Genomic DNA, 16363 nt, shown 5'->3' on the forward strand with positions numbered 1-16363 from the left:
AAGGCTTCAAACGCAGAGATTTACTTTCCTGAAATACACACTATGAGAAATTAAAAAAAATACAATATGAACTTTTTGCATGCATCATTCCATAATACTTTGAAGCCGTGACAATAAATACTACAGCTCTACGTTGCCAAAGGTGGGAGGTGTATATCTGAAGAGAACTGCCTGTCCAAGTGGCATAAATCATCTCGGAGAACATCGAACCATTTCATTTCAAATTCTGAGGCAGATGCAGTTACCAGTGACGACAGTGCTGAAGAGCCTATGCATTTTACCTCGCCCTGAAATTCCTCTCTTAGTTTTTCTGGTATAAGATCTGCTCCCATAACCTGCAAACAGAGTAAGAACAAAGATAGGCCACGAGTAATGTGACATTAATAACGGAATGGCCGTTCACACAAGAACATACGCCATCTAAGAGGCGCTTCCAAATCACCATCAAGTTGTCTGCCTGTTGCATTCTGTCATAAAGATAGAAAACAGAGAGCCCGAACTCCACAGCTGCACAGCCCCTCTCAACTTGTGGTACGTCTGTATGTGGGGAGTTTTGCTCTCTGAACAGCGGCACGAGCCCCACCACCAGCTCTGCGTACAGTGCCCGCCTTCCAGCACCAGCAGCCATCTCCCACCGAGCCGGGGGATGTCACACCAAGGGAAGCAGGGAGAGCAGCTCGTTTTCAGGAGCCCTTTGGAAACCTGGGATAGTCTGCATGCTGCTGCCCTCTCATGGATGAAAGCCCACAGCATCGCCAGCCAACTCAGCAATGATTTGGCTTTTATTAACTTAAACCTGACAATGCTGACAGCAAAGTTAAACATTTTTTGGCTCCCTTTTGTTCTTTAAAATAGACTCCATAGACACTAGAAATGTTTAAGTTCTGTGAATAAAGCCATACAATACTATCCTCCTCCTCTGTGGTTCTTTTAAGTTAGAACCCAGTACATCAAACAGAACAAAGAAACAATGCAAGAGGAGCTTTTTCTGAAAACTTGCTGAAAGAATGAAGACTTGAATAATGCAGTGGCCCTCAGTGGCATCTCCATTTGCATTTCATACTCGTGATTCACTCTGTGGCATCTAAAGTGGCAGAGATAAAACTTGCTTCCCAGGAAATGCACAGCAACGATGCATCTGCAAATACGAGTCCAGCGAGAAACCTAACAACCGTGAGCATTCCTGTAAGGAGAATTTCAGCAGAACAGAGAGACACCTGCATGACACAAGCCAGCGCTACGCAGCTATCACTGTCAGTCCCAGATAATGCAGCACTAGGACATCGCCCTGGCTAATGGACCTTGCTTCCTGGCAGGGTTAATTAGCCCAGGGGAGCGTCAGGCACCCAGTCCTGCAAGCACGAATCAGCCCACGTAACCCCACCAGGACCTGGTGTGGAGCCGCCTACTTGGGTCTGAACGCACACACAGAGAACACCCCCTTACCTTGGTCATCTGCAGCAAAGAGTTTTCATTTAAACCAAACTGTGCCACTTTGTCATCAATTTCTTTCTGACATTTTACGTTATTCTCGAGAGCAAAGGATGACTGTTGCAGCTGAGTAAGCTGAAGTAAAAGCCTGGAATGAAAAAAAAGCAGCTTAAAGGGGTACAACTGGCAAAAGAATAAGTCAGCACATCTAAAACCAACTACAAGACAATACTTTAAAACAGCTCTTCTTCCTGACTTTTGCCAGCTGAGAAAACTGAATACTTCTGTATCGATCTACTACGGTTATTCTGTGTGCACACTGTGACTGAAGAAATACAGAGAAGAACTCCTGACTAAGGAAATGCCAAGTATATCTGGTGCCTCCACACAACCATTTTTCCCCCCACGCAGTCACCACACAAATCAGCATTAGCTGCGGTCTATCGAGTATCCCTCATCCTTATTAAGGCCTCAGGAGACAGCAGTGCATTGCTGCAAGCAGCAGCCATCATCTTTGCAAGGTGAGAAGGGATGAATTTGGTTTTGATTCGACGAACACCCACTATCATCCTCACACAGGTCAGCGCTGGAGTATTTCTCAAATCTTTTACTGCTCTTAAGTTCAAGGCAGAAGTCGAGGAGTTGATTATTTACAATGCTCTAGAACAGAACCTCATTCGCTGAATAGAGCAACACTAACATCCCTTTTCCAGGTGCAATCGGCCCATGCAACACCCATGCCTCACTTAAACCCAGCAGAGCTGAAAGCACCAGATAACCTAACACGTAACCCTGCAATGGGAAGTTCATCCTAGAGATGCACGTTTGGCAATAAAACCACACCACCACCGTGCACTAGTGCAGTCAAGCAAGGAAATCCCAGAACCGCCTCCATTGTTTCAGCGCGTATGGTTCAGCACAGAGACGAGCAGCACAAGTTATTTTAATGTGAAGGTAGCTTAATATTAGATAGCAGTACTCAATCTGTTAACTTCTCCCAGGCAGCAAATGAAGTCCCTTGCTTTCAAAGTACAGATAAAAACCGTCTTTATGTTTCCCAAACGTTTCCCACAGAGGGCAGTTAGAAGGTGCTCTCTGTAAACACGTCCCGAAGTTCATAAAGCTGCACTGAGCACGTTCGGTGACTAACACATTATTGAGAGGCAAGGGAAAAAAAAAAAACAAGACCATTTTAACATAAAACATTTCCTAATTATCTCTTTGAAATATTACATTGAGGGGATTTTTGTTGTGCGCAAGAATTTTAGGAAGAGAGGGAATAAAGGGAAAGAGCACTTTAATGCAGCCCTGTCACTCAGCTGTCACAGAGTTCATTTTTCAACCTCATCCATTATGCAAATTGGTGTATGATTAAAATAATACATTTTCGCTCAAGCATGAGGCTTCAGGCAAACAAGCCAGGTGGCACTCGCAGAAGGAAGACGGGCTCGCTTCCCTTTGGGGGACTTCAGCTGCTGCATCTTTAATACCAAAGCAGGAAACAGCCACACTCTAACAGGAGCATTTGGAGGAGAACAAACCCTTTTGTACATAATTATTTGAAAGGAATCGTATAATTGGACTGTTTAAAAAATGCTTTACTTCTCAACAACACCTGACATTGGCTTCATCTTTCCACCCAACCGTCAGTTGTTGGTAGCTATCACACTGGTGGACTTCACTTTTCACATCTCAAGTAAGAGCGGGGTTCTTCTGCGTTGGTGTTACCAATGCTGGAACAAACCTTTCAATGGGAGGTGTAAGCTGAGAATGTTAAGGCTGGGGAATTACACGCTTAAAATTGTCCTGGACTGGGAGAAGCTCACATTATTCTAAGAATATATCTTGTTACCTTGCTCTAACAAACGAGGCACATGCCTTTATGCCAACGTCCTTCACCACATCCCGCTGCCAGGACTCGGAGGCTGCCTGTCTCCCTTCGGCCTTCCTTCCTGGGTTGTCTGAAGTGCAGAGGATTTCTGTTACAGCTTGGCTGCTGCTGCAGGTTGCTGCGCTTTCGCTCTTTGTTTCTGCAGCAGGGCTGGACCAAGGGCCTTCCCTCTGGCAGTCCGATCTGTGAGGCTGGAGATTAATCTCTCCTCCAGCTGATATTTTGAAACTACAGTCACTAACCTCTTCGCACTGATTTAGGTTTGTTTCTGGAATGAATAATGGAGACAAGCTCTGCAAAAGGTCCGTATAAGCTTCAGCAAGTGACTTCCAGTACCAAGGGCTGAAGGGATGTAAGCAGATCAGCTGCTGCAGACACGCGATCTGTTTTTCTGCGTTTTCCAGATGCCGATAAATGGCAAACTGCAAGTTGAGAACAGTTGTTAAGTGATCCGTGTTCGTAGCGCCATCTCTCTGAGAACAAAAGGAAAAAAAAAGATTACAACAGGAGCAGAAGAAGAGAACCTTCCTTCAGAGCTTAAGAAAATGTCTCCCTGGGTAATGACAGCCAAATATCTCTAAAGGTAGTTTTTACTACCCTTCTCTTCATTTTAAAGGATACAGCGTGACACAGATCGTGCAAGACCAAGCTGACAGCGTTCCCTTCATTGGCCTTGTCCCAGTTTGAAAGACAAGAAGCCTGTGAACACTGTCACTGCCTTATATGCCTTACTGCTTATTTTATACAGTTGCCTCTCTTTGTCACACGAACACCTTTTACACACAATGATCGGCAGCAGTAACATTTTAGCAGATTTCAGAGCCCCCGGACATCTTCTTTTATGGAAAAAACTCCATTTGTGGGTAGTTACTCTTCTTGGTGGCAGTCTGGCAGCAAGTACGTGGAAATAAAAGGAAGTGTTGAACCGTCGCTTTTCGAGTGGAAAGATTCAAGCATTCATTTATCCCCTTTCTTATAATTCCTATTACATTACATTAATTCTGCCTGGCAGAGCATGATATTTAGTCCCTTCCAGGACTACCAGCTCCCTGCACAGGGAACTCATTGTGGTACAGGGTGTTCTGATTTCTAAAGAGTGATTATATCTGCAGTGACAGTTACCCTCTGTTTACCAAATACTCCGAGCACTGAACATCCTGAAGGCTTAAACACACAAAGATCATTTTTGCTGAAAATGTTCCATATAAAACAACTACTGGCAATATTTTTACGTTCAAAGGACGTGATTTACCATTCTTTCTGCAATATCCAGAGCTTCCTTGTGCCTTCCTAGTTGAGACAAACAGCGAGCCTGGCCCTCCTGGACATCCCGCCTCATGGCAACGTTACCGGGAGGCAAGCGCTGTAGGCAGCTTGAGTATTCACACAGCGCTTTCTAGTAGTGTCCATAAAAAGAAAAGGCAAGCAAAGCAGTGAGAAATTTTCATTTAAAAGCAATCCCAAGACCAATTTTTATTTATCCCAACTCAGCTAGCACCTCCTGCCAGCAGCACACAAAGGCCCCAGTACTGTGTGGCCGGGCCAAGAGCCGAGCTCCGAGCTGCCCCAGCCTGGACGGCGATGAGCAGCCCCCATCCTAATGAATGCTTCAGCCCTGTAAGGATTCCCAGGCCATCTCTCCACCTCTCCCCCACACCAGACCTGATACAGAAGGGACTGCATGAGCTCCCCCACAGGCCTGGGCCAAACATGAAATAAGGCACCTTTATCCCAGCTAACGCAGGGATCAGAGCGCTCGTCCTGAATTTGGGAGGCCTCGCTTCAAATCCATGCACTACTCGGTGAGAGGAACGGGAGGAGGTGTGAACAAGGAAGCCTGTTCCTCGGCCCATATGAATAAGCAGCTGATCAGGGCAGACAACAAGGAAAGCCAGTCTCCATCATTCCTGGAATACAAATTGCTCACGAGGTCGTTCGAATTTGCATGAAATAATTAAATATTAATTGGGCCCAGGAAAAAGACAAGAATGAGCAATACGCTGTATCTTAATGCTCAGAGCACTCACCAAGACTCCAATTAACATTTAAATACATTACATTAAGTATTCAGTGATGCTAAGACTGGAATCTTCCTTCCTTCCCCTCTGTGCAAGAGCTCAGACCAAAAGACCAAAGAGCAGAGCTCTCTCAGAATGAATATTTAGGTATTCCTTGCAAACTCGATTGGTTCTAACAAAAAGAGCCTCCAGGCAACATACTCTAAATAGCTCCTGGCATAATGGCCACAGTATGCTTCTTCCCCATTAAGGACTAAGCTCACATTCCTCTCAAGGAAAGTGAGAGTTCCCCTCTGCCCAGACAGACCAGGGGAGGGCTGCAGGGCACCTCTGCTTGCCCTGCTATGCAGTGAAGGAGTATGACCCTGGCAGACTTGGCATTATAAATCCCAAGCAGATTCTGCAGTCAGCTCTGTCCTAAAAATGAGCGTGGCTTAGATGACTGCTCTCCTTGGCACTTCCCATCCAGTAGCTTAGGCTGGCATCAAAAATTATTCACAGTGAGTGAAGAGGTTCTCGTTTCCTTATTTCCAGGCACCGTTCTAAGGCCAGCATTCTCAAATCTGTCACTCTCCTCCCTGGTTCTGGCTCTGCCACAGTGACCCAAGAACACTTGACACCAGACACTGGCAGTACATGAATCAGTGTGACAGAAGCCGGCCAGGAAGCAATGGACGTTCTGTTCTCCTGCAGATCTGTGTTGGTTCCTCTGGGAAGGGAATCAGAGTGCATGGCAGGGGGCAAACCTCCCTTCAGGAGGGTCAGCAGCCAGAGCTGGGTGCCTCATGCAGCCCCAGGCGTTTCTCTCTCTGCACACTTCTGTGAATTCCTTCAGGGCATCCTTCATTTGAGACTGGAAAAAGTCTGTCAGGGACAGACAAGGTGACAACAGCACAGGAATAACGTTAAAAAGTAGAACCAAAACCAGATCCACTAATCCAATGGGTAGGGCAAGAAGAGAGCAGTCAGATGCTGGCCTGGTGGCTTTGAAATCAGGGAGCCTGCAAAGCAAACCATAGCCTGGAACAAGAATCTATAAGAGCAGAAGCATAGGCAGAAAAAGCTGATTTTGACCAGGAAATGAATCTAGGAGAACAAAAGACAGGGTCCTGGAACTAGGATGGTAGAGGCGGGAGATCATCAATGATTAGTAATGAAGTTCAGGAAGCAGCAGTGATGAGAGGGTCTAGGAGTGCAGCAGGCAGGAACATAAACGGGGAACATAAAAGCACCTCATAAGCATAATCAGCCATCCAGAGACAACAGAGGGGCAGGACAGCTAATGACAGGGCTCGCAAACCAACTCTCAGGAGCCTGACAACTGCAGCCAGCTGTAACCTGACAGCCAGGGGGAGCTCTGAGAAAGGCAAAGACCAGCCTGGGATGCAACAGCCTTTGTCGGACATAGCACTATCCCCAGGAGCAGATAAATCCACACGATGAACTCTGGCTGACCAGGATTTCAATGACTGCAAACACCAGCTCTGACCACTACTGAGCCACTCGGACGTATAGCTTTGGTCTGAATCTGCTCTTGGTGAAAAACACCATTTCTGCTGAGCTGCGCAGTTTATGTCGGCTTCACACTGACAATGGGGAAAAGAGATGACATCCAGCTGGGAAAGCCTGCCAAAACGAGGTGAGCTGTTACAGTTTGGACACATTTTAACTAGCTCGGTGGTTCTCGCTAAGATCACCCTTTCAGTAGGTGGACAGGGTGGTTTTGATCCAAAGTGCCATCAAATAGGACTTCCATACCACAGGACCTAGCATCTCCAGGGCATGGAACATCCCCAGGAGGGCTATGAAGACGGTGAAGTGTCTGGAGGACAAGATGTGTGAAGTAGTAGCCGAAATCCCTGGGTTTGTTCAGCCCAGAGCAGAGGAGTTAGTTGAGGGTAGGCCTCACGGCGGCTGCAGCTCCTCACAGGGAGCGGAGGGGCAGCGCTGAGCTCTGCTCTCTGTGACAGCGACAGGGCCCGGGGGAACGGCATGGAGCTGTGACAGGGGTGGGGCAGCTGGGGGTTAGGGGAAGGGTCTGCACCAGAGGGCGGAGGGCAAAGAACGGGCTGCCCAGGGCAGTGGGCACAGCCTCGAGCTGCCAGAGTTCAGGGAGCGTTTGGACACCACTCTCAGACACGGGGCCTGGGTTTGGGGTGGTGCTGGGATGGAGCCAGGAGCTGGACTCGATGATCGCCAGGTCCCTTCCAGTTCGGGATACTCTATACTTCTACAGACACGTATATATTCACTAAATACACGATGTCTACAGGCTCTGAAGTTACACTCCAGCCACTGCCGCTGACCAAAGCCCTGGCGCACAGGAGCCACGAGAATACCTCAAACTGCCGTTCCCTGTAGGCCAAGTCAGCCCGGAACTTATGGGTCGTCAATACTTCGGCGTCCTCCTCGCTGCTCGTCTCACCGCAGAACCACTGCAGGCACAAAGAAACCCGTACAAAGCTCCGGTAGCCCCACAGCCACCGCACGCCAAGGTGCTGCCCGGGGGCTCCCTCAGCCCCGGCCCCCGCAGTCCCGGCCTCCCGCCCCGCCCCACCCCGCCCCGGCTCCTCACCCGGGGCTCGCAGCGCTTGGCGCTGTAGGGCGGACCGGCCCCACCGCCCGCGCCCCGCTCCCTGCTCTGGGAGAACACGGCCTCCTCGAACTCCCAGCCCAGCGGCAGCTCCATCACCCTCCTAGAGCGGCTCCCCGCAGCCGCGAGTTGGCAGCGCGCCCCCTGCCGGGCCGGGGAGGCGCCGAGAGCGAGCGGCCCGAGGGCGGCGAGCTGCGGGGTCACCGAGTTGGGAGTGTGGTGGACTAGAGGGGCGGCGGCGGCCATCTTGGGTAGGCGGTGCGACGTGCTGAGGCGCGCCGGGGTGCGAAGTGGAGATGCTGCTTTGCCCTTGGTAGCGCGGCCTCGCAGACGCGGTGGTGCCAGGGTAGAGCCACAAATCGCGGGCTGTGCCTCTTCTGTGCCAGCTCCTCAGCGTTGGGGTGTCACCCGTGTGTAACGCGGTATCGCCGTCCTGCAGGAGGCACGGGGAGCCCCAGTAACTGTGAGGAAGATCAGAGGCGGTCGTGCTGGAATAGCCCTCGTGAGAGCGTCTTCAGTCACTCAGAAATGCTGTGTGGAAACCAAAAGCAATTGCATCGGAGGTCTTACCATCACAGAATCACAACATGGTGTGGGTTGGAAGGGACTGCAAAGATCACCTAGTTCCAATCCTCCCCACCATGGGCTGCCGGGCCCCATCCAACCTGGCCTTGAGCACCTCTGGGGATGAGGCACCCACAGCTCTCTGGGTAGCTGTGCCAGTGCCTCACCGCCCTCTGAGTGGAAATCTTCCCCTAACATCTAATCTAAATCTCCACTCTCTTAGCTTAAAACCATTCCCCCTTGTCCTATTACTGTGTACCTGTGTAAAAAGTCGATCTCCCTTTTGATTGTAAGCTCTCTTTAAATACCGGAAGGCTGCAGTAAGGTCTCCCTGGAGCCTTCTCCAGACTCAAGAAGCCCAGCTCCCTCAGCCTGCCTTTGTAGAAGTGCTCCAGCCCTCTGACAGTCTTCGCGGCCCTCCTCTGTTCCAACAGCTCTGCATCTTTCTTGTGCTGGGGTCCCCAGGCCTGTACATAGCACTCCAGATGGGGCCTCACGAGGGCTGAGTGGAAGGAGACAACCATCTCCCTCTCCCTGCTGGCTACCCCTCTGTTGATGCAGCCCAGGATTCCATTGCAGCCTTCCACTGCAGGCGCACACTGCTGGCTCATGTCTAGCTTTCCAACCATCAGAACCCCCAAATCTTTCTTAGCAGGGCTGCTTTCAGTGAGTTCATCCCCCAGTCTGTATGAATGCCTGGGATTGACCCAACCCAAGTATAACACCTTGCACTTGGCCTTGTTGAACCTCATTATGTTCACATGGGCCCACTCTTCAAGCCTGTCCAGGTTCCTCTGGATGGCTTCCCTTCCTTCTGTTGTATCAACTGTGCCACTCAGCTTGGTGTCATCTGCAAGCTCGCTGAGGGTGCACTCGATCCCATCATCTGTGTCACTGATAAAGATGTTAAAGAGTACCAGTACCAAGACAGACCCCTGGGAAGCACCACTTGTCACTGGCCTGCACCTGGACATAGAGCCATTTACCACAACCCTCTGGATGTGACTCTCCAGCCATTATCCAAACAACTTCCTTTTCATTCTTTCTGACCAAAAGGATCCCATGTTTTAGGACAGCTTACGGCACCCGGTTCCTGGCATTTATGAAGTGTTTTTGGGAGGAAGGCAAAAAGAGAGCAAAGCTTGTGCTCCCCTTTGGAACAGGACCATTGCACTCTCCATAGTTCTGGTGAAGATTTTGGTCACCAGGGAACTTAATGGAAACATCATAAGATACTGTAACAAACACTCTAACCTAAGTTTCCCATGCTTAGATAAATTATTTGCATATTTGTGGAATTCTTTTTTTCATCTTGGTCCACTGTGCATGCCAGTGTGCATGGGAGTGTTTCAGTAATTTTTCCATTTGATTTCAGTTCTTCCCCAAAGCAGAATGGGAAACTTGTGAAATCTCAGGCTTTCAGAAGACAGGATTTCCCAAATCTCCCAAGACTGCATTGTTGTGCTATGGGAAGAGGGTACACAGCAAAGACCCATCCTAGAGCTTTTGCAAGACTTAAAGGCTCAGACACTGTTGCAGATTAGCAGCACCTTGCCATTCCAGCTGTCTGCCCTGCCTCATGGCATTGCCATACATAAGATGCACTGTGTTTTAGGCACACTGCAGTACTATTTCTTCTCTCTGCCCCAGCAGCCCTTTCCTCCAGGAAGGTCTACTGCCTCTCATCTGACCACCATATAGGTTTGGAGAAGGTGAGCTGGAAAGTTATCGTTGTATCTCCTTAACTCAAAAAATGTTTTGATGAACTTCTGCCTACTGGAACATCTTTTGAGGCCATACTGCTTGTATGGAACATTTGGAAGGTTTCCTTCCAGTAGAGATGTTTGGTTTTGGTTTGCTGCTGGTGGTGGTGATGGTGGATACATGCTCAAAATATCTTCCATACCAGCATAGCCATGACTAGATGTAGCGTCAGGACATTAGGAACATGGTTTAGCGGGCACAGTGGTGATGGGCCAACCAGTTGGACTAGATGATCTTGGTGATCTTTTCCAACCTTAATGATTCCACAAATCTGTCATCAGCTGGGATAAATCCCTGGATAGTAACTACACTTTGGCAGGTAGACTTGATCAGATTGAGGTTTCTTTTGTTTTTAAACTAACCATTTGGCAAAGAAGACCTCTTGAACACAGGAAAAAGCTTAACGGGTGAGTCTGGAGAGAATCGGGAGTTTGCTCCACATGACGCTTTTGGCTGTTTTGTGTCAGGGTAAGCAAGCACAGCTGGGTCCTCTTGTATGCGCACAGAAAAGCCATCCGTCTTCCCTCTGCATGCAGACTGGTGTGCTGAGCTCCTGCAGGACAGGCAGAGCATACAGGAATGGATCTGCAGTCATCAGCTCTGGTGTCTGAACAGTTACAGCATCTGCACTTCTCCTCACATAAACCGGACACACGCATTCCTTTCCCACTCCTCCAGGACTGCCGGTCATGCTGCAACACAGCAGTCTGAGGACAGCACTAAAATCCGACATATTGAAAAGAAGAAAAACGGAAAAAGAATCATGAGTAATCGAAGTGCAATCTGGCCCCAGCACAAAGTAGAACACAAACTGCAAGGCACTCCCAGGGGCAAATCCAAGAGCAGCCCGTTGGATTGTGGAGTCCTCCAGGGCTCGGGGTTTCAGACATCATTGCCTGTGAGGACACCAACGTGGTCTGCAAAGGCTCTGTGTTGCAATGCAGACAATGCCTTTGTCTGGTGAATCAGTGATAGGAGAGAAGCAATTCCTGAGCACCACGCAGGGGGCCTAGCAGCTGACTGCACAGTTTGAGTCATCAGTCACAGCGTAACACTGCTTTTCTTCTTTCTTCCTTCCCTGGCTCTCCCCTTCCCCCACCTCCCCTCAGACATTTATAAGGCTCCTTGTGTATTAGTTACAGATATAAAAAAGTGCAACTGTAAGAAATTCCTTTGCCTTGTCAGCGCTGGAGATTTGCTCAATTTCTCCTGCAAGCCCCAAGTCATCAGTATGTAGCTGCCAGAATACAAATTCCCACTTTACTTAAGTAAAGCTGTTCGCTTGAGCTTGCGTGGCATGATTTGCCATGGTGCTGTTAGCCTTGGCTTCATGCAGCAGAAAACAACAGCTCTGGAAGAGGCAGCTTTGAGGGGGCTCGGAGATACACGAGCCCTATGGGAGCCTGCACTGCTGCAGCTGCTCTGTGTAGGCAGCTTCAGGGATAGAAAGAAGCCAGAGATGAATCTTCCTAAAGGCAGCTGAGGTCATACTGCACTGCTAGCCTAAAGCACCAGCTTCACATATGAAAACCAGACCAGTGGAACCAAGGCGGCAAGCCTGTGTGCTTCACCTTGCCATCGGGGTGAGCCCAGAGGAAGCCTGGACAGTAAAGGCATCTCAAAGGACAGGCAGGAATTCATTCCGCTGCCATAGGGCCTGAGCCTTCCAGCCAGGAAAAGAAAACACAGCGTGGCAGACAGAGCTTGTTTGAATCCTGACAACCTTTCTTCAGCCTCGTCTACTCTGAGGCAAAATTAATTCAAAAGAATTCCCCCCCTACTGCTTATTTAATTCCTGATGTTATTATTTGTATTGCGATAGGCTCTATGGGTCTTTGCTACAGCCCGGACACTCTTGTTCCAGGAGGAGAACACACACCACAGAGGTTTCAAGAGACCATCAAGCACACACAGTGGAAACAAGAAACCCCGGCTGGTAATGAGGGCCCTATTTTGGTAGGCACTACCCACACACATCGGCTAAGGAATAATGCAGCTCTCACATCGTTTGTAGTTTTAATAAAGCATACTGGAAAGGAGCTGCCCTTGGAAGGAAGCAAGAGAGACTCATTCTCTCCTCAAAGCAAGCGTGCTGCCTGCAGTGAAGAGAGCAGTCAGGCCCACAGGCAGCGTTCCTCAAAGGATGGGCGGTTCCTGAGTCATCAAGTGGGTTCTTCCAGACATTGTGAAATATTCATACCTTGGGGGAAAGATTAGTTTTCTTTTTTGGCAGTCATAACATTGGCTCTTCTCTAAACACGTTCATGAAGAGAAGAGAAGCTCTTTATTTGCTGACATTGTCTTGGTGTGTCCTTTTCTCTCTGTACTTATTGTCTCTTGCCTTTTATTGAGATTGCAAGTTCTCTACAGCAGAAACCATCTTTCATCCTCTTCGCATGGTGCCAAACATAAGGGGATATTGCCTGTGACTGGCACAGGAGGGTAACACAAACAACCTTTCATGGCTAAGGGCATACCGAGGCTTTCTCTGGTACAAACTGAGACAAGTGATTCAACAAGCAAAACTGCAGTTAAAGCTCTGGTGAGCTTGGATGAATGCTAGCAAATGTTACTACAATAGTTGGAGATACAACTGCAGACTTCAAGAGCAATCGTTCTCAGGCAACAAGCGGTGCTGAAAGTCTGACCCCTGAGCCAAAGCTCCCAGATGCCACCAACCAAAATTAAAGAAAAATGGTAATTGTCTCAAACTCAGCACATCTTTAAAGAAGCACTGGTAGAAACAAGATGAACCTCCATCTATCTCAAGCTGGTTGAGAAACCAGCCAAATGTGACAAAGCTTAATTTGCTAAATCTAGATCTGTCTTTGATGAGGGCAAAGCAAGCACTGAGGTAAGGCAAGCAAGGGAGCTGAAATGGTTCCTCACCCTTTTTAAAGTGCTCCAACACCCTGTAAGAGGAAGACAGGATATTGAAACCAGAGCAGCGTGAGGAGGAGCATACAGGCCAGTGAATTCCTCTTCTGTGTAAGTCATCGAGCCAGCTCACAGTTCTACAAAGACAGAACAAAAATGAACGGGGAGATGAAGGGCTGTGCATCACAGAAAATAAGAACTGCTTGGTAACAAGCCAGAAGATTTCCCTTATGTTAAGACAGATAAGAGAGGATGCATCCCCCAAAGACAGTTCATTTGCTTGATCTACCTTCTAACAGCGCAGCCTTTCAAACTGCTGGTAAGCCATATTCACTAGGCCATAATCCTTCCCCCTCAGGCCTCACAAAACCCAATAAAGTTGTTATTGCCAAAAGGGTGTGCTAAGAACAGGTGTGTTCAGCAATTAATGGGCTTTGCAACTATTTTATGTCTTGTAAGATGAATGCTGAGCAGAACGAGCACGCCCTTGGGTTGGACCAGCATGCTGTTGAAAAGAGGAATAAAGCTTTTTGGAAAAAAAGAAGAAGGTGATCAGATACCTAGAAGAGTCTTAAAGCAGTGATTCTCCCTTGCAGGTCCACACACTTCCTGAGCTGACAGGAGTCACACCGATGCACCACTTTGCTCAGTCACCTGTGGCAAGCATTAAGGCTGGACCTGACAGTCGGTGGATACGAACTCGACACAGACACCAACGCACCAGGCATCACTGACCTGCTGCTCCAACTGGATCAAACCCCTGACTTGCAGAGAGATGTGTATGCCTCCTTCTGTGCCCTTTTTTGTTTTCAGTTTTATCAGTTTGCCCCTGAAAACTCATTAACTTCCCCTGGCGACAGTTACGCTTGTTGCTTAATTGCTACTCGTGATTAAACCAGGCCGTGGAGACCAAGGTGTTACCTCTCTGCTAAAATGTTACAGCTACGAGGTCCTTGGGACTGGGCAGGACTGATCAGCACTGGGTAGCATCTCCTCCAGGACATCACTGAAGCATCTGTGTCTGGCTGCTGCACACCTCTGTTGTATAGCATCCATTAAACTAAGCTGACATCCTACAATATTGCTGTCCTGTAGGAACTGAGAAACAAATCTACAGAATTAGGAGGGAAAAAAGAAAGAAAAAAAGAAGAAAAAAAAAAGCTATATCAAAGGCATAGATCCTGGGCTTTGGGATTGCCCTCGGGTGACTCTAACAACCTGTGGGCTTCTCCAGTCCCAGTCTCCTTGTCCATATGGAGGGGTAACTGCCTCCACATGGAAACAACCCATCTGGCTTTTTTTGATTCTCCAGTGCCTTTTTTCCCATGCTGCTGCACAGCTGGAAAGCACCAAGTGGAAACTGCTATTAAATTTAGCTCGTATGGCTTCACGCTTGCCTTGTCCAAGTATCGATGCCTGCAGAAAGCACGAGGCAAAGCAGAGGGAAAGCACTGCTAAATGAACAAATGCAAACAAAATGCAGAAATCGAGAATGCACTTTGCCCACCATTACCCCAAATTATTGGAAGTGAAATGAATCTGGGGCAAAGAACACCACGCAACACACACCGGCGGTGCAGTTTCTGCCTCTGTGGTGTTGCTCAGAAAAATGTGCAGGCATTTATTTCCCTCACACGGTGTCAGTGAGCCTCTGTCCCTGTGCGGTGAGGAACTGAAGGTCTGAGAGCAGTTAACAACTGCATGAATATCTGCACCATCTCTTTTGATTCAGAACGTGCCACTCTTAGAGGTTACTTTGTAGGACCTCTTTCATGTCAGTCCCTTAAGACGGACTTTGCTGCAATTATGGTTTTTCCTGTTTGGTTTTCATTTAGGAAAACCAAACATCACTCAGAGAATTATGACCAGCACCAACCTTGATTTTCACCCAAATCACTCAGATGAGACAACCAGTTTCTCTCCCCTTTCCTATCTTTTTTTCTTCTACCAAACAGATATTTTGACTGAGCCTGAAAGGAAACACAGACGGGGAAGGAATTAGCCACAATGCCGATAGTTCAACATTACTGCAGTAGAAACGTGTACATTCAAAATGCAACAAGTCATTTAACAACCAAGAATGCTGGAAAACACAGTCAAACAGCCCAAAGACCACCACCAGCAGCGTTTCAAAGCAAAGCAAACTCCACAGGGAGCAATTTAGCATCACTCCAGAAGGGACTTTCTGGTGCAGAGAGAAAACCAAAGCATTGCACAAAGTGGTATTCAAATTATTAAAAATAGCAGTTGACAGTATTGTTATGAGAACAACTGGAAGATGGAAGGGGTTGCGAAGAGAAGGCTGGGAGAGGAGAAACAAGCCACAGGGCCAGCTGGTCTCCCGTCAAACTATGGACTGAGCCGCAGTGTTTTGGAGTCACTGACAACACAGTAAACAAAAAGGTAACTGTTTAGAGAAGCACAGCCCAAAGCTTTTCCTAACTCTCTCTTTAGCTGATGGAATCTAGAACAAACATTCTTTCTTATTTTCCCTCCTGATTTTTTTTCACTGAACTCAGTAAACTATTTGGCCCAGCACCAAGCTGTCCCAGCGGCAAGCGCTCGCCTCCAGCCCTGTGCACAGGTCACCGCTGCACTCAGGGCTGTGATTTTTCGGGACCGACCCACGCTACAGCATGGGAATGGTTCTGTCGACTTAATCTTTTCTCGTGCAGGGATTGGACTGAGGGCACGGTGCCAGCTCCTCCAGTGACCACCAAGTCTCGAGCAGGGCACCACGCGGCGGCGGCAGCGCGCCGGGCTGAGGGAAGGCAGCAGTGCTGGCTCCAAGGGAGCTGCTGCCGGCAGGTCAGCAGGATGCAGAGCTCAACAGGACGCGCTCAGACCCAGCCTCCTTGGAGGAAAACGCACATTTTAAACCAGCCCCGAAGTCACCAAGCGTGACATCCAGCTGACAAGGACTTCAGCGGGGAGGTGGTTCCTGCTTGCCCCTGCTCCTGCAACACCAAGTACTTTCAGTGTGGTCACAGAGAGCAACCTCCTTAATGAGCAAAACGATGCGCGCGGCCCTGGCCTGCTGACGTGGCAGAGCAGTGAGCACCACGCTGCTGCGCTGACTCGTGCGGGCTCCTCAGCCAAGCCACTTCTCCAAACCAAACGCACCTGAGGCATCGGCGAGATTCAGGTCTGTGGAATGGGACAAAAGACGCTTAAGAAGATCACGACACCGTCATGCCAACACGGTTGCCGGTTTCTGCACATCCT

The 16363-nt window shown here is 48.6% G+C and overlaps 1 protein-coding gene across 3 annotated transcripts; it reads right to left on the minus strand.

Annotated features, from left to right (window-relative positions):
- Nucleotides 6-16361, minus strand: C2H8orf76 (chromosome 2 C8orf76 homolog). 3 transcript variants are annotated; one of them, XM_021385576.1, is made up of 8 exons: nt 13151-16361; nt 10624-10980; nt 7916-8464; nt 7680-7775; nt 4575-4718; nt 3284-3795; nt 1447-1579; nt 6-335 (listed from the first exon to the last, which is right to left on the minus strand). In XM_021385576.1, exons 3-8 carry the CDS (start codon nt 8177-8179, stop codon nt 129-131), a joined length of 1356 nt encoding a protein of 451 aa, XP_021241251.1. In that variant the 5' UTR covers nt 8180-8464; nt 10624-10980; nt 13151-16361; the 3' UTR covers nt 6-128. The 3 variants fall into 3 exon arrangements, with proteins under 3 accessions (XP_021241251.1, XP_021241253.1, XP_021241252.1); XM_021385578.1 differs by lacking the exons at nt 7916-8464; nt 10624-10980; nt 13151-16361 and adding an exon at nt 5047-5229; XM_021385577.1 differs by lacking the exons at nt 7680-7775; nt 7916-8464; nt 10624-10980; nt 13151-16361 and adding an exon at nt 5047-7673.

This window comes from Numida meleagris, chromosome 2 (genome assembly GCF_002078875.1).
Source record: "Numida meleagris isolate 19003 breed g44 Domestic line chromosome 2, NumMel1.0, whole genome shotgun sequence".
Lineage (NCBI taxonomy): Eukaryota > Metazoa > Chordata > Aves > Galliformes > Numididae > Numida > Numida meleagris.

Excerpts from the sequence above, each read along its gene's own strand:
- C2H8orf76 (XM_021385576.1), bottom strand. The coding sequence starts at position 8,179 with ATGGCCGCCGCCGCCCCTCTAGTCCACCACACTCCCAACTCGGTGACC. Across the intron at positions 3,796-4,574 it reads TGGATATTGCAGAAAGAATG|AGAGATGGCGCTACGAACAC; the intron begins GTAAATCACGTC and ends TTTTGTTCTCAG. Across the intron at positions 336-1,446 it reads CTTTGCTGCAGATGACCAAG|GTTATGGGAGCAGATCTTAT; the intron begins GTAAGGGGGTGT and ends CTCTGTTTGCAG.